Source organism: Rhincodon typus, chromosome 10, assembly GCF_021869965.1.
Source record: "Rhincodon typus isolate 14 chromosome 10, sRhiTyp1.1, whole genome shotgun sequence".
In the NCBI taxonomy this organism is placed as follows: Eukaryota; Metazoa; Chordata; class Chondrichthyes; order Orectolobiformes; family Rhincodontidae; genus Rhincodon; species Rhincodon typus.
In genome coordinates this window covers 31,898,525-31,921,638 of record NC_063341.1, presented here as the reverse complement: position 1 = coordinate 31,921,638, position 23,114 = coordinate 31,898,525, and the positions used below count along the sequence as shown (strand labels likewise).

The 23,114-nt window shown below is 42.0% G+C and overlaps 1 protein-coding gene across 1 annotated transcript in view; it reads left to right on the top strand.

Moving 5' to 3' along the window:
- Positions 1-23,114, top strand: part of dnai4 (dynein axonemal intermediate chain 4) — a 138,201-nt gene that overhangs the window by 100,251 nt on the left and 14,836 nt on the right. Inside the window, exons 12-13 of the mRNA XM_048602428.1 lie at positions 4,521-4,678; positions 8,590-8,714. Coding sequence (XP_048458385.1) covers positions 4,521-4,678; positions 8,590-8,714 — 283 coding nt within the window. The remainder of the gene's footprint in view (positions 1-4,520; positions 4,679-8,589; positions 8,715-23,114) is intronic.

Below are 23,114 nucleotides of genomic sequence, written 5' to 3'. Positions count from 1 at the left end.
GAATGGAGGGAAGGTGTTATGAGGAAAGGTTGAGAGAGCTGGGGCTTTTCTCTTTAGAACGACGAAGGATGAGAGGTGACTTGATAGAGGTGTACAAAATGATCAGAGGTGTAGATAGAGTAGACAGCCAGAGACTTTTTCCCTAGAGTGGAGGTAGCTATTATGAGGGGGCATAGTTTTAAAGTGAGTGAAGGTAGATATAGGGGAGACGTCAGATGTAGGTTCTTTACTCAGAGAGTGGTAGGGGCGTGGAATGCATTGCCAGAGAGGGTAGTGGAGTCGGCCTCATTAGGGGCATTTAAGCGGCTATTAGATAGGCATATGGATGATAGTATAAGGTAGGGGTGGAGGTTAGATAGACCTTAGGATTAGGGTAAAAGTTCGGCACAACATCATGGGCCGAAGGGCCTGTACTGTACTGTTCTATTTTCTATGTTCGAAGAAAGAGGGTCAGTTCATCCACCCTTGCTTAGGAGCCTAAAAAGTTTGGGATATCATAACAAATTGGGCCTGGGAATCAATTGTAACACTGGTGTGGTTTTGTACCTTAAGAAATGAATAGATTCCATAAATCTTCAGTGCCAAGTGTTATTTTCTATTGGTAGAATTTATCTGCTTTGCTTCTAAGCCTCAATTTCACTTGCCATGTAAAAGCTTTTCTCTCGAATTAGCTTTTTTTTTAACTGTAATCCATCTAACAATGACTCATCAGTGATGCCTAAGACAATCTGCTGTCTTATGAATTGTGATTTTAAGTTACCATAGTTGCAATTTCTCCGCTAGTGTTTAGAGATCTTTAATTAAATAATCAATGGATTCACCTGGACACTGCACTCTTTTGTTAAATCATGCCATTTCAAGAATTATATTATTTCTGAAATTGAAATAATTGTCAAAGATTTTCAGTATCTCTTTGAATTTGTCTGATGTTCACTTATCCCTTGGTGATCAACAACAGTATCCGCTATATTTCCAATGATATACAGGAATGTTATTACTTGTCTAGCTTCTGCTTTACTATGCAATGTGAAGCTGTTCTACACCTGAAAAATTGTTTTGTTTGGGATAGCCAAATTTTTATTCTATTTGGCCTATCTTTGAAATTAAATTTTCCTGAAAATACTATTTCTGATGCCAAAGCTTCCTAATGTGATTAGGTATTTTATCATCTTTATAGATTTTTATTCTACAGCATTTGCAGTTCTCAGATGCCTTACCAGTGAACTAGAACATTTTTCCTGTGATTTATGACTGAAATAGAGATTTTATTACCCTTTCTGGCTTTAATAAAGGTCTTTCCCTGCTTCAGAGCTCTGCTATGACACCCACTATATTCTCTTTGTCTTCTGTAAACACTACTTATTAGACTAAAATGATGTATTTCTTTAAAATACACACTTATCTACTTTAAGTGGCTTATAGAATCCCTACAGTGCAAATTGAGGCCTTTCAACCCATCAAGTCCTCACCGACCCTCTGAAGAGCATCCAACCCAGATCCACAAACACCCAGCCCCACATTTACCATGGCTAATCCACCTAATCTATACAAACCTGGATACCACAGACAATTTAGCAGGGCCAAACCACCTAACCTGCACATTTTTGGACTGTGGGAGCACCCGACAGAAACCCAGACAGGCAGAGTGACAACGTGCACTCACACAGACAGTCACCTAAGGTTAGAATCAAACCCAGGTCCCTGGCAATGTGAGGCAGCAGTGCTAACCACTAAGCCATTGTGAGATAGTAGGAACTGCCGATGCTGGAGTCTGAGATGACAAGGTGTAGAGCTGGATGAACACAGCAGCCAGGCAGCATCAGAGGAGCAGGAAAGCTGATGTTTTGGGTCTGGACCCTTCTTCAGAAATGGGGGAGGGGAAGGGGGCTCTGAAATAAATAGAGAGAGGGAGAGGCGATGATAGAAGGTTGAGAGAGGAGCAGATAGGTGGAGGGAAGACAGACAGGTCAAGGGGGCGGGGATGAAGCCAGTAAAGGTGAGTGTAGGTAGGGAGTTGGGATGGGGGTTGGTCAGTGAGGATGGAGGGGCGGGTAGGTGGGAGGGAAGACGGACAGGTCATGGAGGCGGGGCTGAGGCTAGTAGGTAGGAAGTGGGGTGGGGGTTGGTCAGTGAGGTGGGAGGAGCGGATAGGTAGGAGAAAAGACAGACAGGTCAAGGAGGCGGAGACGAGATGGGCTGGTCTTGGGACGAGGTCGGGGATGGGGAGATTTTGAAGCTTGTAAAGTCACATTGAGATCATTGGGCTGCAGGGTTAATGTGGACATTTCCCCTCCCCCATTTCTGAAGAAGGGTCCAGACCCGAAACGTCAGCTTTCCTGCTCCTCTGATGCTGCCTGGCCTGCTGAGTTCATCCAGCTCTACACCTTGTTTTCACTAAGCCATTGTGCTGTCTATGGCTTGGTTAGTGATTTCCCCAGCAGCCTGCTCCCAAAATATACAGGTTTTCTTTTGTGGCCCTCTTAATTTTGCTTATTTTCAGCCCTACCTCATGATATCCAAAGACTATGGCAAAGACACCTGACACTACTTGCTGCAAATTGTTTCTAAAATTTCTGCATAGATTCTTGTTCGGCAAGGAAATCAAGGGCTTTTTTAAAATTCATTCATGGGATGAGGGCATCACAGGCTAGGCCAGCATTTATTACCCATCCCTAATTGTGCAGAGGGCAGTCATGAGTCAACCACATTGCTGTGGGTCTGGAGTAACATGTTGGTAAGTATGGCACTTTCCTTCCCTAAAGGACATTAGTGAACCAAGTGGGTTTTTCACAACCATCAGCAATTGATTCATGTTCGTCATTAGACTCTTAATTCCAGATATTTATTGAATTCAAATTTCACCAGCTGCCGCGGTGGGATTCAAACTCAGGTCTCCATAATATTACCTGGGTCTCTGGATTAAGAGTTCAGCAATAATGCTGCTGTTATGAGGGGGTAGATTGGAATGTTGAATTTGAAAATGAACAGGTCAGCTATGATCTTATTGAATGAGAGAGGTAGCTCAAGGAGCCAAATGGTCTACTTCTGCACCTATTTTATTTGGCCATGTACTTGTAACATGCCAATAACAATATTTAATCCTTTAATGCTTTGATTATTCATTATTTCATAACCATCTTTTTATTTTGTGATTATTTTGTTATTATCTGTATTTTTAAATAAATTATAGAAACATCTTAGAGTTCACTACAAATGGTTATTCCTGGAATGGAAACAAGAAAATCCAGCAGAAGTCCCACTTATCACTATACAATTTCCTTATTCAAACTTATGAAATGCAAAACTGATGTTCAGGAAAAGCTAGTCCATCAAGCCTGTTTCATATCATGCCTAAGCATAATAATTAGACATTTAGCTTCCAGAAACCATATAAGTTTCCTCTGAATCAGAAAAATAAATCCCAGATTAAAATGAAGGAAAAAATTAATCGATTGTTCAAGCTATCCACATCTCATCACTTCATGGTAGATGGAGGATTTAGATTTCGATTTATTTATTTGTCACATGTACTAAGTATAGAAATACATAAGTACTACGAAAAGTGCACAAAGTCACCATTCACTGGCACCCACTTGGTTACAAAAACCAGAACTAAAAGATTTAACAGAGCCAAAAGGTAAACAAGAAAAAAAAAATTCCAGGTCTCAGATACCTAAGTTCTATCTCCACAATGGTGCAGGTGCCGCTCCAATTGCTAGACTGCTGTCGCCACCTCACTGGTCCACTCTCGCCACCATCTGCTGCTGCCTCTCCGCCCCACTCTTGCCACTGCTGCCTCACCGCCCCACTCTCGCCACTGCTGCTTCACTGCCCCATCCTTGCCACTGCTGCCTCACTAGCCTGTTCTCGCTGCTGATGTCACTCCGGTCCATGCCCGATCCGCTGTCACTGCAGGACACGGCCTGTGCGTTCAGCTCCCACCACGTGGTTCTCAGTTGCTACCTGGCTCCTTCTCGACTCCTTAGGTAGGTAGTTAAAAGGGTGAGGGGTGGGGGGAGGAATAGAATTACTACAGAGAGGAGAGCAAAGAAGAAAGGAAAAAGAAAGGAAAAGGAAAGAGAACTGGCAAGCAGAGTGGAGCTCCGAATGGAGCAACTTACCCTGCCGCCATCTTTGATGATAAGACACTTTTACTCTCTCCATGCATGGTTTTATAAATATTTTGAACAAAAGTCATCTTCACCATGTATTCAAGTATTTAGTGGTGTTAAGTTCTGTTCAACCATTTTGTAAAATTAACCTACTCAGAACCAAATTAGATTACCTGCAGCAAAATGTGCATATATGTTTAGATTTTATAAGGTAAATACAGGTTGATCATCCATTGTAATTTTATAGGATCGTGGCGAAAACAATTCTCCTTTGATGGATGATGTTTTGCTCAATTATATTTTGATTCCATTTGTTTTGATATTTTCATACAGGTGTTGTTGTAAAGTTTCAAAATTACTGCTTTTAAATTTAAGGGTTTGAATTGTGCCTTTTTTACCTATTTCCAGTAATGATCTGAATAAGCACATTGGCCCAGTCTGGCAGCTGAAATGGACAGAACAGGACAGAAATTCCAAAGGGGATGAAAAGGAAGGGACCTTGATCTCCATAGCTGCAGATGGCAGAGTTGCCAAATGGACTCTTGCAAAAGGACTGGAATCATCAGGCAGGTTTAACATTCAATTCTATGTTGTCAGTGGCAGCTAGAGACAGTTAACAGCTGTTTTAATTTTTAAAAATTTTGGCAAAGATCTGTAGCTCGGGTTGTGGGTGAGGTTGTTGTCTTGCTCGCCAAGCTGGCTTGTTTTTGCTCAGACGTTTCATCATCATGCTAGGTGACATCATCAGTGGAGCCTCCGATGAAGTGAAGTTATTCTAATGCACTTGGAATTTATACTGTCTGGTCCGTTATGGTGAGCAGTGTCATTTCCGGTTTTGATCTGTATGGGTTTGTATATGGCGTTCAATTAAATATGTTTGTTGGTTGAAGTACAGGTGGAGAACCATGCCTCTAGGAATTCCCGCTTCATTGCTTCATCGGAAGCTCCACTGATGATGCCACATTGTATGGTGACCAAATCTCTGAACAAAAACAAGCCAGCTCAGCGAGCAAGTCAAAAACCTCAGTTGTTTAATTTGCCATATTTAAGCTACCAAAAGATTGCATCTGAATGATAGCGTGGTGATTTAGTTAAATACTGACCTTTAAGATTCAGATCTCTATTCCTGAAGATATAGATTTAGTTATATAGAGATTATTATAGATATATAGCAAGCACCATTTTCTGCTCCTATGAGTGGCCTAGGCAATGGTGAGATAGTTCAGAAAATAGTACCAAAATGCAAAATTGTTAAAATCTCAACATCGAGAAAATATATTCAGATTTTCTGATATTCAGATACAGATTTTAAACCTAAGGTTTAAACAAGCATGTCAAATCTTGCTAATAAGTGTTGCCTAGCCCATTTCCTTGCACTTGCATCTAATTATTACCCATCCCTATTGCCTCATTTCTGTGCAGCTCATAATTCTCCTTTCCTTCTGCCAGAAACTGGGCATCACCAATTTCTGACATAAAAGTCAGAGCAATTACTAGGCAGCATCATCTTGCCACTTGCTTCATCCAACTCTTTCTCCACCACCATGTCCCTGAACACTCCAGGAACACCATCGTCTTCCCCTCTTTGACAATGCAAGTCAGCATCAGTAAATGACCACATCATCATGCCTTTTTAAAATTTTCTTGTGGAATGTGGGCATCATTGATTGGCCAGTATTTATTGCCCAAACAGTTGCCATTGAGAAGGTGGTGATGAGCTGCTTTCTTGAACTGTTGCAGTCATGTGCTGTAGGTAGACCCACAACGCCATTGTGGAGGGAATTTAAAGATTTTTACTCACTGACAAAGATTGAACGGCAATGTATTTTGAGGTCAAAATGGTGAGTGGCCTGCTTTCAGATCAACTAACACAGCGCTGCAGCCCTTCACGATCTCACTTTGGGTCTCAGGAACACTCATGATTTGTATCTAATGATTGTTAGCTTTGTTTCTTACCACTTACTTACTTTGTGCTTACTTGAAGGCTGTCAGCCTCTGTTGCATGCATTTTTTTAATACATAGCCTGTTATTTATCTGTGACAATCCTGTTGACCTCTGTTGCTTACATAGTTTTTTTAGCACACATAGAGGGGCAGTCAACTTGTCAGTTTGGAGCACTGAACAATCAAGCGAGTAGACTGTCACTTTGTTACACCTACAGCATGTGCCATCAGTTTACATGGCCTAAACCCTGCATATGCTTCAACCAAATGTTCATGAATGAAACTCAAAGGAGACTGGCCTTTAATGTGTTCAAGGTGACTATGGGCTGTTAAATGGTGTCACCCCACTTGGTCAAGGGGCTAATCTGATTCCAGTCCAGAGAGTTTGCCATGGACAGCAAGGCGCTTGGTCCCACAAGAGTCCGAGATCTGTGTCTTAGCGTTCCTGGGATTGGGCCATGGTCAGTCCTGCAGGTCAAGTGCAATCAATCTGGGGTTTACAGGTAGGTCAGTCAGGATGCTGTGGAAACATCAGTATTGGGGTTAGGCCATTCTCAGTCAGGTCTGTCCTCACAAGTCAGTTCTCCGGGGCTTTGGACCATGGTTAGTTCTAGAGATTTGGGTATTGGTCAGCGGGCTTACCATGGGACAGGAGCCCTGGGCAATAGCCCTGTCTATGGATGTGCTGCATTGGATTGGATCACTGAATAAATGATTCCAGTGAAAATGGTTGGCATGGAAGGAGGATTGACTGACTGGCAGAAGGCAGAGAGTAAGGATAAAAGGGTCATTTTCAGGAATGGCAGCAGGTGACTAGTGGAGTTTCATAGGGGTCAGTTTCGTGACCACAACTATTCACAATATACATTAAGATTCAGGACAAAAGAACTGAAGGAATCATTGATAAGTTTGCAGATGACACAAAGATAGGTGAAGAATCAGGTGGAAGCTGGGAAGGCTGCAAAAGGACTTAGACAGCATAGGAAAGTGAGCAAAAAATGGCAGATTAAATACAATGTGGGAAAGTGTGAAGTTATGCACTTTGGTAGGAAGAATAGAGGCATAGACTATTTTCTAAATGGGAAAAGGCTTCAGAAATCTGTATGTTCATTTTGTCGGGGAGGATGTTCCCGATGGTGGGTGTGTCCAGACCAGGGGTCACAGTATGAGGATTCGTGGTAGATAGAGATGAAGAGACATTTCTTCACCCAAAGAGTGGTGAGCCTGTGGAATTCATTACCACAGGAAGTAGTTGATGCCAAAACATTGCATGTATTCGAGAGGTGAGTTGAAAGTACTTGGGGTGAATGGGATCAAAGTTTATGGAGAGAAAGCAGGATTAGGCTATTGAGTTGGACGATCAGCCATGATCGTGAAGAATGGCGGAGCAGGCTTGAAGGGCTGAATGCCCTCCTCCTGCTCCTATCTTCTATGTTTCTATGTTTCTGTGTCAAAGTAATTAATTGCTGAGACCACATGAACGTTTGAAACCGGGGCAAAAGTAGCCCATTTAGCTCCTTGAGCCTCTCTACAACTCAATAAGATCATGGCTGACGTATTTGTGATTAAAATTTCAAAATCTGAATTCTACTGTTTATTTTCTTACCCTTGAATCTTCCATGCATTATAAACATTTACCTCTAATCTTTAATGGATTATGATCTATTAAGTCAGTTCTTAATATATGCCTGGCTTGTTCAGTACTTTAATAATTGATATCATAATAGATGGCAGTTAAATGGTTGCTTTACCTGGATGGTGTCAAGTTTTTGTGTATTGTTGAAGCTTTACTAACCCAAGTAAGTGGCAGACATTCCTTTAAATATTCTTACTCTGTTCCTTGCAGCTGTTGGAAAGGGATCATGGTATCAGGAGGTGAATTACTCATCACAAAATACCTGTTCATGTAGCCATAGCATTTGTGTGGCCAGCCCAGTTAAGTCCCCGCTCAATGATAGCCCCCAGGATGTCAATCATAAGCTATCCAGTTGTAGTAATACCATGGAATTTCAAGGGAAGGGAGACTTTCTTAATATTAGACATCTGTGTGAAGGACTTTCTAGCATTAACGAGGCTTGGTGTGATTATGTACAGTAACTAGGTTGAAACCCATAGTCTATCTTATTAGAGTTTCCTTGTGGCAGTTTAATTCAACCGAATGGCTTGTTCGGCTATTTCAGTGGGCCGTTAGGAGTTAGTTGCACTGTTGAGGATGTAAATTTACATATAGTCCAGACCAAGGAAAGATGCCAGATTTCCTTCTCCAAAGGACATGAAATCTGAAGAGATCAATTGGGATTTTACAACAATTTGATATTTTCATGGGTGCCAGTACAGGCACTGGCTGTTTCTTGCCAATTTAAATTTAAGTTAAATTGAATTGAACTTGATTTAATTGAACTTAAATTTCCCAACTGCAATGCAGAGATTTGGACTCACGTCTCCAGAACAATAATCCAGGCCTCTCAATTGCAAGTCCGGTAATATAATCATATACTATCCTTTACTGATAATTTAATATTTTTTCATACAGATTTAATGAGGATAAAACGAACAGGAATGCAGACATCTAAGAAAGTGGCTACTGATAAAGAAAAGAAAAGTGAGGCCTCCATTTCTCGCCATGCAGCAGGAATGTGTTTCTCCTTCCACCCAAAGGTATGTTCAATGAAATCTATATTTGTGTTTCCACTTGCATTGAAATATTAATTCTGATTGCTCAGAGAGTTGTATTAGTTGTTGCTCAACAAATTACAATCTTTCAGTTTTCTACTTCCTATGTTCTTCCAATATACCATCATGAAAGCCCCACTTCGGGTTCCTCATTACAGTTTATTACATCCTGCTGCAGTTTGAGTGTAGATATAGGGTGAGGAGAGGAAAGGAGTCTGTTGATTCTTTTCAAATTGCAACCAGACTTCATTAAATATCAAGTATACAGGTAGATAGCCCCTTGGCTGATGAGGTACAAATGCCAGTATCTGTAGCACTGTACCCTTGCACTATTCAGTGCCTTCAGAGTGGAGTTGAAGTCTGTGAACAGTAGAACATAGGAAAATACAATAAATATGTATCTATTTTATTTGATTAATTATCCAGTTTCTGTTTGTGTCTGAATAGGTTGATTAAAAAATTGTGACATGTCTGGGGCAGGTGGGATGTAACCTGGACCTTCTGGCCCAGAGGTAGGCATGCTACCATTGTGCAACAGAGTCCTTGTTTACTATTTGTATTGTGCATGCCTAATTTCTTCTCACCAAGGGATATTTAAAAACTGTGTATTTCAAAGCTGTCAATTTTTCAGGTTTTTACAGAAAACTGACAAATTGAGCAAATTGGAGAAGATCTTTCCTGTCCCCTTTCCACCCAGTAAGATTCAAGTAGGAGCAAACACTTAATACACTTACTAGGCCCAATCAACATGGACTGCTTCATTGTGGTACAATAAAAATGAAATAAATAATTATATGTTCTATTTTCTGGCATGATGTAGCAATAGTAGCTACACGCAACCCTGACAAGCAGCCGTGCCACAAAAGACTCAGAAATAGTTTAGTTTTAGATGCCCGATTTCGTTACAACAGTTGATTGGAGGCCACTGGGCAAATGAGAAACTTCCAATGTCAAAAAACTTGATGACATTTAATCTTCAAATGATACTGTGCTGGGGCTCTCCAGCAAGTTTCTCTTCTCCATTTCAGGCAGGTACCTCAGATGAATTGCGAATGTAGAGAAAGGCCAATGGTATCACCCTATCACCATTCAAAGTGATTTCTTTTTCCCCAGTTTTATGTTCCTTCCAGCCAATACTACCTCCACTCTGTCCAATGCTACGTGCTCTCTGACAAATGTTATCTTCCCTTCACATAACGTTCTTCCACACCTTGACCAACAGTCACCCACACTTTGGTGACATGGTGCAATGAAAACAATCTCTCTGTCAATATCAGCAAACTAAAGAACTGATACTGACTTCAGAAAGAAAAGAGGAGAACACGCCCCGATCTACATCAATGGAACTGAGGTTGAGAGGGTGGAGAGTGTCAAGTTCCTCAGAGTGACGATAACCGACAACCTGTCCTGTACTCCCCATGTAGATGTGACAGTCAAGAAGGCACAACAATGCTTCTTCTTCCTGAGGTGGCTCAGGAAATTTGGCATGTCCATAAGGACCCTTATCAACTTTTACAGATGCACCATTGAAAGCATACTGTCTGGGTGCAAAATGGCCTGGTATGGCAACTGCTCTGCCCAGAATCATAAGAAACTACAGAAGGTGGTGTGCACAGCCCAGACCATCATGGAAGCCAACCTTCCATCCGTGGACTCCATTTACATGGCTCGCTGCTGCGGAAAGGCTGCCAACATCTTCAAAGACCCATTGCATCCCGGTGATGACCTCTTACAACATTCTGTCAGGCAGAAGATACGGAAGCCTGAATACATGCACGAGCAGGTTCAGGAACAGCTTCTTCCTGGCCGTTGTTAGACTGATGAATGGACTCTCTAGTCTCAAATAATGCTGATCTTGCTATTGATCTCGCCTAGCACACACCCTGTGCAATGTAACCTGTATGCCTCTGTCTAAGTCTATTTGATCTGTACATCCTTGCTTACTATGATCTGCCTGTACTGCTCGTAAATAAAGCTTTTCACTGTACTTTGGTACACATGACAATAAATCAATCAATCAATCAATAATTTCTCACCTCCTGATGTGATCCCTGATTTTCTCTCCTTTCTCACCTTCCACCAACAATATTTTTGTTACTCTCTATTTTCCATCACCTAACACCAGCAAATGATTTTTCATATCAGTAATAGAATTGTGCTGAGCATTATCATGCCATTTTTCACAGGTATTATTCCATTCAGGCCTGACCATTTCAAAGTTGTATGTTGGTCTGTGATATCTTACACTATTTGGAAGGGGAAATTAGATGGATGAATTTTGTCTATGCTGGCCCTGGCACTGCTTTATGTAGAAGGCAGCAGCAGAAAGAGAAGGGTCTTCTTCTTCTGAAGAAGGGTCTAGGCCCAAAACGTCAGTCTTCCTGCTCCTCTGATGCTGCTTGGCCTGCTGTGTTCATCCAGCTCTACACCTTGTTATCTCAGATTCTCCAGCATCTGCAGTTCCTACTATCTCCATAGTAGAAAGAGAAGTATTGGGTCTAGTGAACAAAAACTAAGAGATACTCCTCACTGTTCTCATGAAAGAGCAAGCATTCTTGTTCTCATGAAATTGCTCACAGTCAGCCAGAATAAGTTACACTTCTAAAGGATCTTTAATGTAAAAGATCTCCCAAAATGGAAACGTAATATTTTCAAATTTACTGATGACACAAAACAAGATGTGAATAGAAATTGCAAGGCAGTTGCAAGGAGGCTTTAAACAGGTCTTGGACATATTAATTGAATGGGTAAGAATATGGTAGATGGAATATAGTCTGAATGAATGTGAATTTATCCACTTTGGATTTTAAAAAAAGCAGAATATTTCTTAAATGGTGAGAGGTTGGGAATCGTTGATTCAAAGGGACCTCAGTGTTCTTGCCCTTAAGTCACTAAAATTTAGTGTGCAGGTGCAGCAAGCAACTGGGAAGATAAATTGTGTTGGCCTTCATCAAAAGGGGATTTGAATACTGCCATAAAAATGTCTAGACCCTTGCTGAGATTGGAGTATTGTGTACAGTTTTGATTTCCATACCTAAGGAAGGATACGGTTACCAAACTCAAAGTGCAACAGTTTCACCGACTAATCCCTGGGTAGTCTGATTGTCTTATGAGGAGAGGTTAAGAAAACTGGGCTTGCAAACTGGAGTCAGGATATCTGCACTTCACTGTGAATGTTGGGAGAGCACCTAATGATAGGCAAAGAAAAAAGAAAACATTCTGAGGACATATGGATGGCACAGTTTTGTTTTATTTGTATTTAAGATGTGGGCCTTGCTGACTAGGTCAGCATTAATTGCCCTGGAGTAGGTGTCAGTCAGCTGACTTCTGGATCTGCTGCTGAAGAGAAGGCAATGGCCTAGTGGTATTATTGCTGGACTATTAATCCATAACTCAGCCAATGTTCTGGGGACCTGGGTTCAAACCCTGCCATGGCAGATGGTGGAATTTGAACTCAAAAAGAATCTGGAATTAAGGGTCTAATGACATCCATGAAACCATTGTAGATTGTCAGAAAAACCCATCTGGTTCACTAACGTCCTTTAGGGAAAAAATCCCTACATGTGTGAGGCCTACACATGACTCAAGACCCACAGCAATGTGACTGACACTTAACTACTCTCTGGGAAATCAGGGAAGTGCAATAAATTCTGGTTCTGATCCTTCTGGCACTCCATAAGTATATCCTTCTAACCTGAAAAAGACCAATTATTCCCAACTCTCCGTCTTCTATGTGTTAACCCATTCTCAATCTATGGTGAGTACAATGCCCCGATACTGTGAGCTTCTATCTTGTGCCTTTTATACCTTGTATCTTGTACATGGCCACATGTAGAATGCCTTCTGGAAACCCAAATGCTACTGGTTCCCCTTCATAAATTCTGCTTGTTAGATCCTCAAGGAATTCCATCGTATTTGTCAAAGGTGATTTCCCTTTTTCAAAACAATGTTTACTCTTTTTTTATTGTGTTAAGCTTTTCTAAATATTCTGCAATAAATGCTGGCTTAGCCAGAGACACCCACATCCTGTGAGTGAATTTTAAAAGAATGTTCATGGGATGTAAGGACACCAATAGTGATGTTAGGAAGGGAGTTCAAGGATTTTGACCCAGCAACAATTAAGGTATGGCAACATGCTATCAAGTCAGATGGTGTGTTGATTGGAGGGGAATTTTCAGATGTATCTGCTACCCTTGTCTTAATCACAATCAAAATGATCACTAGATGACCCTGTTGGCAGAGGTTCAGCACAGCAGGAAACATTTTAAGCAGGGATTGATTCAGTTCCCATTACTGCAAAGGTGGATAAAAAATCTTATTGAAGAGATATGTTGGAGGAGGATATGTTGGATACTGGAACTCAATCTGTTTGGGTAAGGAATGTAAGAAAATTCACAGAAAGCTATCTGTTTTGCATGCATAAAGAAAGCTGTCAGTAAGTGTGCTGCCTCCTGCAATCATTCCGACAAAATGTCAGAATTGTTACAGCACTGAAGGAGATTGGTGAGCTTACTATGAATTTGTCATCTCTCCACAGGAACAATTTACAAAGTGCCACTAGCCCACTTCTCCTCAAAACCCTGTGCATTCTTCCTTTTCGATGAAAATCCAAATCTCTCTTGAATGCCTTGATTAACCTGCCTACACTACGCTCTGAGGCAAAGTATTGCAAATCCTTACCACATACTGAGTGAAAGCATTTTTCCTCATGTTGCCATTGCTTTTTATTTTGCCTGGTACCTTGAACCTAATCCCTCTCATTCTTGATGTAATATGGAAACATTTTATCCCTATTGACTCTGTCCAGACCTCTCATGATTCCGAATACCATTGTCAGATCTCTTCTCAACCTTATCTTGTCCAACGTAAACTTGTCCAATCTATTTATGTAACTGAATTTTGTTATGCCTGGGACCATTCTTGTGAATCATTTCTGCACTCTCTAATGCTTGTACATCTTTACTGAAGTATAGTGCCCAGAAGTGGACACAATGCTCCATTGAGTTGAATCAGTGTTTTATACAACTTTAAGATAATTTCCTTGCTCCTAGACACCATGCCTATATTAATAAAATCTAAGTTACTGTATGCTGTATTAACTAATCTTTCAATCTGTCCAATCACCCTCAATGATTTATGCATACATACACACAGATGATGCTCCTGAATCACCTTTTGAATTGTACCCCTTGTTTTATACTGACTCTCTGCAGCCTTCATACCAAAATGATTCGCTTCACACTTCTCTGCATTAAATTCTATCTGCCACTTACTCTTCCATTATACCAGCCTGTCTATCACCTTTTGAAGTTCTACACTATCCTCCTCAGAGTTCATAAGGCTTTCAAGTTACATAGTGTTCTAAAAAGTAATGGTCCTGATAGAGTTAAAATTGGAGATAGCATTATGATCCACCTAATCTGAAGATGTCATTGCTTGAGTGATGATAAGGTACAACATCTTAGGGTCTTCAGGAGTGCAGACCTATATCCAAAGGTATTATCATAGCCTTTGTAAAAATATCTACTGAGCTAATGCAACTTGTACTTGATTGTTATATGCAATAAAAAACATAGTTCAGAATAGATGTCTCTTCCAAATAAGTCTTGATAGTGTTTGAACCTATACAACTACAAACTAATTCAGCCATTAGAATTGGTCAGAGAAAGGGGATTGGTCACAGCACACTGCTCCCCAAAATCTTGAAACTGTGTTTTCCAATTTGATTGTTCGAAAATTAACTTTTGAATTTTACTATTGGGATTCATTCTGATGTCTGATATCCCTTTTTGTCTGATGTCGCTATTGCACTTACTACTTCCTTCACTATCATAAGTACACTTTTCTCCTGACTATCATCCTTATCATATTTTTGCAACATGTTAATTCTTTTTTTTTATTCATTTTGTGGGATATGGGTGTTGCTGGCTGGCCAGCATTTATTGTCCAGCCCTAGTTGAAAGTGGTCATGAGTTGCCCTCTTGAACCACTGCAGTCCACCTGCTGTGGGTTGACCCACAATGCCATTAGGGAGGAAATTCCACGATTTTGACCCAGTGACAGTGAAGGAACAGCAACATATTTCCAAGTCAGGATGGTGAGTGGCTTGAAGGGGAACTTGGAGGTGGTGTGTTCCCAGAAATCTGTCGCCCTTATCCTTTGAGATGGAAATGTTCGTAGGTTTGGAAAGTGCTGTCTGAGAATCTTTGGTGAATTTCTGCAGTGCATCTTGTAGATAGTACACGGTGCTGCTACTGAGTGTTGGTGGTGGAGGGAGTGGATGCTTGTGGATGTAGTGCCAATCAAGTGGGCTGCTTTGTCTCGGATGGTGTCAATATCTTGAGCATCGTTGGGGCTGTACTCATCCAGGCAAGTGGGGAGTTTTCCATTACACTCCTGATTTGTGCCTTGTAATGGTGGACAGGTTTTCACGAATTAGGAGGTGTGTTACTCGCCACAGTATTCCCAGCCTCTGACCTGCTCTTGTAGCCACTGTGTTTATGTGGTGAGTCCAGTTGAGTTTCTGGTCAATGATAACTATAGGATGTTGACAGTGAGAGATTCAGTGATGGTAACACCATTAAATGTCAAGGGGCAGTGGCTAGATTGTCTGTAATTGGAGATGGTCGTAGCCTGGCATTTGTGTGGCACGAATGTTAGTTACCACTTGTTAGCCTAAGCCTGAGTATTGTCCAGATCTTGTTGCATTTGAAATAGACTGCTTCCATATCTGAGGAGTCATAAATGGTGCTGAATATCGTGCAATCACTGGCAAACATCCCCATTTCTGACCTTATGATGGAGGGAAGGTCATTAACGAAGCAGATGAAGATGGTTGGACCTAGGACACTACCCTGAAGAACTCCCGCAGATATGTCCTGGAGCTGAGATGATTGACCTCCAACAACCACAACCATCTTCCTATGTGTCAGGTATGACTCTAACCACCAGAGAGTTTGCCCCCAGGTTCCCATTGATTCCAGTTTTGCCAGGGCTCCTTAATGTTACACTCGGTCAAATTCAGCCTTGATGTCAAGGACTGTCACTCTCACTTCACCTCTAGAATTCAGCTCTTTTGTCTATGTTTGAACCAAGGCTGTAATGAGGTCAGAAGCTGAGTGCTCCCTGTGGAACCCAAACTGGGCATCACTGAGCAGGTTATTGCTGAGCAGGTGCCGCTTGATGCCACTGTTGATGACACTTTCTGTCACTTTATGATGATCGAGAGTGGACTGGTGGGATGGTAATTGGCTGGTTGGAGTTGTCCTGCTTTTTATGTACAGGGCATACTCAGGCAATTTTCCACATTGTTACTCAGATGCCAGTGCAGTAACTTGTACTGGAATGGCTTGGCTAGGGAAACAGCAGGCTTTGGAGCACAAGTATTCATGCTATTGCCGGAATATAGTCAGGGCCCGTAGCTTCTTCAGTATCTAGTCTGCAACCATTTCTTGATATCACGTGCAGCGAATCAAATTGGCTGAAGACTGGTATCTGTAACGCTGGAGACCACTGGAGAAGGCCGAGATGGATCATCCGTTCGGCACTTCTGGCTGAAGATTGCTGAAAAAGCTTCAGCCTTATCTTTTGCAAAGATGTGCTGGGCTCTTTCAGCATTGAGGATGGAAATATTTGTGGAGCCTCCTCCTCCAGTGAATTGTTTAATTGTCCACCACCATTCACAGTTGGAAGTGGCAGGACTGCAGAGCTTAGATCTGATCCATTGGTTGTGGGATCACTTAGCTCCGTCTATCACTTGCTGCTTATGCAGTTTGGCAGGCGTGTAGTCCCGTTTGGTGGCTTCACCAGGTTGACACCTCATCTTCAGGTATGCCTGATGCTGCTCCTAGCATGCCCTCCTGCACTCTCCATTGAACCTGGGTTGGCTCTCTGCCGTGATGTTAATCGTTGAGTGGGGGATATGCCGGGCCGTGAGGTTACAGATTGTGCTGGATTACAATTCTGCTGCTGTTGATGGCCCATAGCACCTCATGGATGCTCAGTCTTGAGTTGCTAGATCTGATCAAAGTTTGCCCCATTTAGCACAGTGATCGTGCCACACAATATGATAGAGGTTATTTTCAATGTGAAGGTGAGACTTTGTCTCCACAAGGACTGTGCGGTGGTCGCTGTTACCGATACTGTCATAGACAGATGCATCTACAGCCAGTAGTTTGGTAAGGATGAGGTCAATTATGTTTTTTCCTTTTGTTGGTTCCCTCACTACCTGCCGCAGACCCAGTCTAGCAGCTATGTCCTTCAGCACCTGACCAGTTCAATCAGTAGTACTGCTGCCGAGCCACTCTCGGTGATAGACATTGAAATGCCCCACCCAGAGTACATTTTGTGCCCTTGCCATCCTCAGTGCTTCCTCCAAGTGTTGTTCAACATGGGGGCGTATTGATTCATCAGCTGAGGGAGAACAGTACATGGTAATCAGCAGGAGGTTTCCTTGCCCATGTTTAACTTGAGGCCATCAGATTTCATGTGGTCCCGAGTCAATGTTGGGGACTCCAAGGGTAAGTCCCTCCCAACTGTATACCACTGTGCTGCCACCACTGCAGCGTCTGTCCTGCTGATAGGACAGGACATATGCAGGGATGGTCAATAAATGTGGAGCTGGAAAAACAGCCAGTCAGACAGTATCTGAGGAGCAGGAAAGTCAATGTTTTGGGATGCTGTCTGACCAGCTGTGCTTTCCAGCTCTACATTTATTCACTCTAGCTTCCAGCATCTGCAGTCCTTACTGTCTCCAGGGATGGTGATGGTAGTGTCTGGGAAATTGTCTGTAAGGTATAATTCCGTGAGTATGACTGTGTCAGGTGTTGCTTGACTTGTCTGTGAGAACTCTCCCAATTTTGGCACTAGCTCCCAGATGTTACTAAGGAGGACATTGCAGGGTTGGCAGAGCTGTTTCTGCCATTGTCTTTTCTGGTGCCTAGGTTGATGCAAGGTGATTCATCTGGTTTCATTTCTTTGAGACTTTGTAGCGATAGATGCAACTACATGGCTTATTTGGCCATTTCAGAGAGCTGAAGGTCAACCACATTGCTGTGGGTCTAGAGTCACATGTAGGGCCGACTAGGTGAGGATGGCACATTTCCTTTCCTGAAGGACATTAGTGAACCAGACGAGTTTTTCCAATAATTGACAATGATTTCATGGTGATCAGTAGGTTCTCAATATCAGATTTTTTTAATTGACTTCAAATTCCACAATCTGCCATGGCGGGATTCAAACCCGCATCCCTAGAACATTAGCTGAGTCTCTAGATTAATAGTCTACTGATAACACCAGTAGGCCATCATCAGTGACACACTTACTGATGCTTTCTCCTGTCATGAGTTGTATGGATACCTCCATTTAAACTTTTCTCCTGTATCGACGCCTCTGGAAAACAAATAGCATCGTTAGCCAGCATCAGTGACTAACTTGCTCCAGTGTTTCTCAATATCCATTGGTTTCTCTCCTTGATTCAAAGCATAAAGAAATACTTCCCCTTTTGATACAAAAATACACAGAACTTCCAGCAGTCTGATTTTCCTTGTCAATCTCTGAAAAAAAAATCATGATTGTCCAGAGCCATCTCTCCTTTCTTCATACATTCCAGGGAAATATTTTGTCTCTGTACCACTACTACAGTTGTAGTACCTAATTTCTTTCCTGATAGCTCATTATCTGAAGACTCCTTAGAGTTGCCTCTTACTGCAATCAGCCTCCCATTTAATTTCCTTCAATTGATATTGGTATGTCCAATCTTTTTACAATATAAGCATATTAATTTATTTATATCACTTTTTAGTTCCTGTCTTTTTTGTTGCCTTGATGTTCTTCTGTCCGTTGTCTAAAACTTCTTCCATCTGCAAATATTCTATTTCTCTTTTCTCTAAGTTCTTTCACAACCAATTTGTGTTCTTTAATTTCCCTAACTCTTTGGAGTTCAAAGTTTCTTAATTCCATTTCTCTCTGCTTTCATCTTTTTTCTCGTTACCCTCTGTTTTTCGTTTTCCTCTATTTCAAATTTTTGAATTACTCTTTCTTTCTCTCCATCCATGTTTTAAATATCTAACTGCACCTTATCTAATTCCCATTGGGACATCCCAATTTCAGGTTTTCATTCTATCAGTTTTAAATGTTGTATAATCTCTCGAAACACCTCATTTGTATGAAATCTTGCTTTAACATTTACCTTCAAAGATCCTGTTATGTTCCTCAGTTTCGTCTTAGTCAAGGATTTTAAATAATCCACTGTTACATTTTCCACTTCCAGAAAACTCCTAGCAACATCCAAAGCCATCTTCAAACTCTGAGAACTAAACTTCACCACATCACAGCTGCTTTATACCCTAACACCGTCCATTACTTTAGTAAGAAAGCCATAGACCGTTTTAAATCCAGTGAATTCAAAAATCCAGCCAAGAGCTTGTTATGGTCCCGGATAATGTTAATACCAGATATGTCAGATTCCAGATAGAAACCTGGATTGCTAGATCATATTTTGATTTGTTTTGGGTTTTATCAAAGCGGTCTCTCACTGAAATATAAGCGTGCAATGCTGCAGATTTTGCTTTCGCAATAAAACAGAAGTTTATTAACAAAATAAATGAAGATAAAATAGAATAACCAAAAGATTTACTAATAGTGCAAATTCAAGAATTTTTAAAAGCACAGTAAAAGTACACCATAAATTGACTCAAGAAACAACAGCTTTTGTATAGTACCCAAAACACCACTTGTGCAATACTCAGGTCAGAATCCCTATATCTAGCACCTCAGCTGTTTTATGTCACTTGTACCTTTACCTTTTAGACTGGCACTGCAGATAGTATTTGTTTCTGCTGCCATCATTCATCTTAGTTTAAACGTATTCAGCTTAAGTATTTTCTTCAGCATATTATCCCAACACTTCTGTTCTGGGACTATCATTAACTCTTTACTTTGAAGAAATTTAATTTAATATATCATTCCCTCTCAGGATAACTGGTCTACTTCCTATTCCAACGACTTCACAGGATTGCTCAAAACACTCAAAGTAAAACTGAATCCAAAAGTCTCCCTATCTAAGCTATGAGTGTTTCCCTTAAGCTTAACAAAAGCATGTTCCAGAAGTCTCTAACAAACCTAGAGGTCCCATTCAACCTTGATAGCTTACAGAACAATCTAAGATTTAAAAACTGTCCAGTGGTGTATAAAATCAGGCCTCAAACACTATGGTCACTGATACTAAGGGACATTGTCGATACAGTTCATTAATTAATCCTATTTCATTGATTAATACTGGGTCTAGTATAGTCTGCTCCTTGTCTCCAGAACATGCTGTTCATAAAAACTATCCAGAAAATATTCTGTGAACTTCTTATGTAGACTACCCAAATTTGATCCCTAGTAGAATTATTTGCTTTGAAACTGTCTCTAACCTCACTAGTTATGTGGTTCACTAGAAAGTGGATGGATCAGGTATAATTAATCCTAATATTAGAACATCCACTTTCCCCACTACTGTTCTCCAAAGCTGAACCCAGTTCAGTTATATCAATCTTTGAGCCATGCATTCATTTTTCTAATTTTATTTGCCCTACACCAAACTGCATGTGACTCAGGTAATAATCCTGTGATAATTACATTTGAAGTTCTGCTTCTTAATTTGGTGAATGGCTTCTTGTTTCAGCTATGCAGAACCTCTTTCCATGACAACTGGTTCCATCCTCACCCTTTGTAAATTCCTCTCCAGTTCTGGGCAGATATCCTAAACCCCCGTACCAGATTGGCAACACTGCTATTTTGATCCTCATTCTTCTTGCTGCAGAAAACATTGTCAATCTCCTTCACTATACTGTCTCCTACTACAACTAAATTGCTTTTGCTGTCCCTACTTGAATGGTTTCCTGCACCATAGTGCCATGTTAGTTACCTTATTCATTGTGCAGACCTCACTCTCATACTACCTGAAAGCACCTCAAACCTGTCTGACAATTGCAAAAACTGAGACTCATGCACTGCTGCCCTCTGAGTCCCCTTACCTGCTTCAATTGCAGTCACATGTTCCTTTCCTTGACCAGTGACCAAATAAAAAGACTCTATCCTAAAAGGTATGACTCCCTTCTGGAATAAAGTGTCCAGGTAACCTTCCACAATGCACTCTCTGTATTCTGGCCTTCAGCTCATAAATCCTGAGCCAAAGCTACTTGAGCTGCAGACACGTACTGCATTGGATTTTACTGGCATCCATGAGATCCCACATTCCAACACATCACCAAGCGTCAATATTGTCAAGGTCTTACTGTATATGGATAACATATACTATATACAGACTGCTTCAATAACTGAAGAATCACAATGGTGCTGAAAATATTACAATCATCAGTGAACATCCCCACTTCTGACTTCATAATGGATGGAAGACCACTGATGAAGCAACTGAAACTAGTTGAACCTAAGACATTGCCCTGAGGAACTCCTGCAGTTATGTCCTTAGACTGAGATTATTGACCTTCAATAACCGCAACCATCTTCCTTTGTGCCAGGTATGACTCCAACCAGCCAAAAGTTTTCTCCTAAATTCATACTGACTCCAGTTTTGCCATAGCTCCTCAATGTAATGCTCATTCAAATGCTGCCTTGATGTCAAGGGCAGTTACTGTCACCTCACTGCTGGAGTTCAGCCCTTTTCTCCATGTTTGGACCAAGGTTGTAATGAGGTCAGGTGCTGCTTGGCCTTGGTGTAACTCAAAGTGAATGCTGATGAATGAGTTGTTTTGTTACAAGTGCTGGTTTGTAACATTCAATTATCCATTCCATCACTTTGCTGATGATCAAGAGTAGACTGATATGGCAGTAATTGGCCAACTTGGATGTGTCCTGAGATAGTAGGAACTGCCGATGCTGGAGAATCTGATATAACAGCTGGATGAGCACAGCAGGCCAAGCAGCATCAGAGGAGCAGGAAAGGTGACATTTCGGGTCTAGACACTTCTTCAGAAATGGACATTCCAATAGCCCATTTCTGAAGAAGGGTCTAGACCAGAAACGTCAGCTTTCCTGCTCCTCTGATGCTGCTTGGCCTGCTGTGTTCATTTAGCTCTACACCTTGTTATATTGGATGTGTCCTACTTTTGCAAACAGGATACACTTGAACTATTTTCCATATTGTCAACGAGATGCCAGTAGAGAGATAGTGTCTCCCACATTTCCCGCAACTCATCCCTCACACCCCGTCCCCGCAATAACAACCAAAAAAGAATCCCCCTCGTCCTCATGTACCACCCCACCAACCTCCAGATCCAACGCATCATCCTCCGACACTTCCGCCATCTGCAATCCAACCCCACCACCAAAGACATCTTTCCCTCTCCACCCTTATCTGCTTTCAGGAGGGACCACTCTCTCCGTGACTCCCTTGTCGGCTCCACACTCCCCTCCAGCCCCACCACACCCGGCACTTTTCCCTGCAACCGCCGGAAGTGCTACACCTGCCCCCACACCTCCTCCCTCACCTCCATCCCAGGCCCCAAGAAGACTTTCCACATCAAGCAGATGTTCACCTGCACATCTGCTAATGTGGTATACTGCATCCGCTGTACCCGTTGTGGCCTCCTCTACATCAGGGAAACCAAGCGGAGGCTTGGGGACCGCTTTGCAGAACACCTACGCTCAGTTCGCAATAAACAACTGCACCTCCCAGTTGCGAACCATTTCAACTCCCCCTCCCATTCCCCAGACGACCTGTCCATCCTGGGCCTCCTGCAGTGCCACAACGATGCCACCCGAAGGTTGCAGGAACAGCAACTCATATTCCGCTTGGGAACCCTGCAGTCCAATGGTATCAATGTGGATTTCACAAGCTTCAAAATCTCCCCTCCCCCTATCACATCCCAAAACCAGCCCAGCTCGTCCCCGCCTCCCTAACCTGTCCTTCCTCCCACCTATCCCCTCCTCTCGCCTGAGGCCACACCCCCATTTCCTACCTACTAACCTCATCCCGCCCCCTTGACCTGTCCGTCCTCCCTGGACTGACCTATCTCCTCCCTACCTTCCCACCTACACTCACCTTTACTGGCTCCATCCCCGCCTCTTTGACCTGTCTGTTTCCTCTCCACCTATCTTCTCCTCTATCCATCTTCTATCCGCCTCCCCCTCTCTCCCTATTTATTTCAGAACCCCCTTGCCCTCCCCCATTTCTGATGAAGGGTCTAGGCCCGAAACGTCAGCCTTCCTGCTTCTATGATGCTGCTTGGCCTGCTGTGTTCATCCAGCTCTACACCTTGTTATCCGAGATGCCAGTAGAGATAGTTTTAAGCTAAAAATCAGCATTAAATAGTTTTTGACCCAACATTATCCAATTTTTGCTGTGTGAGTTAGGGTTAGAGTTAGGTTACGTAGATAATA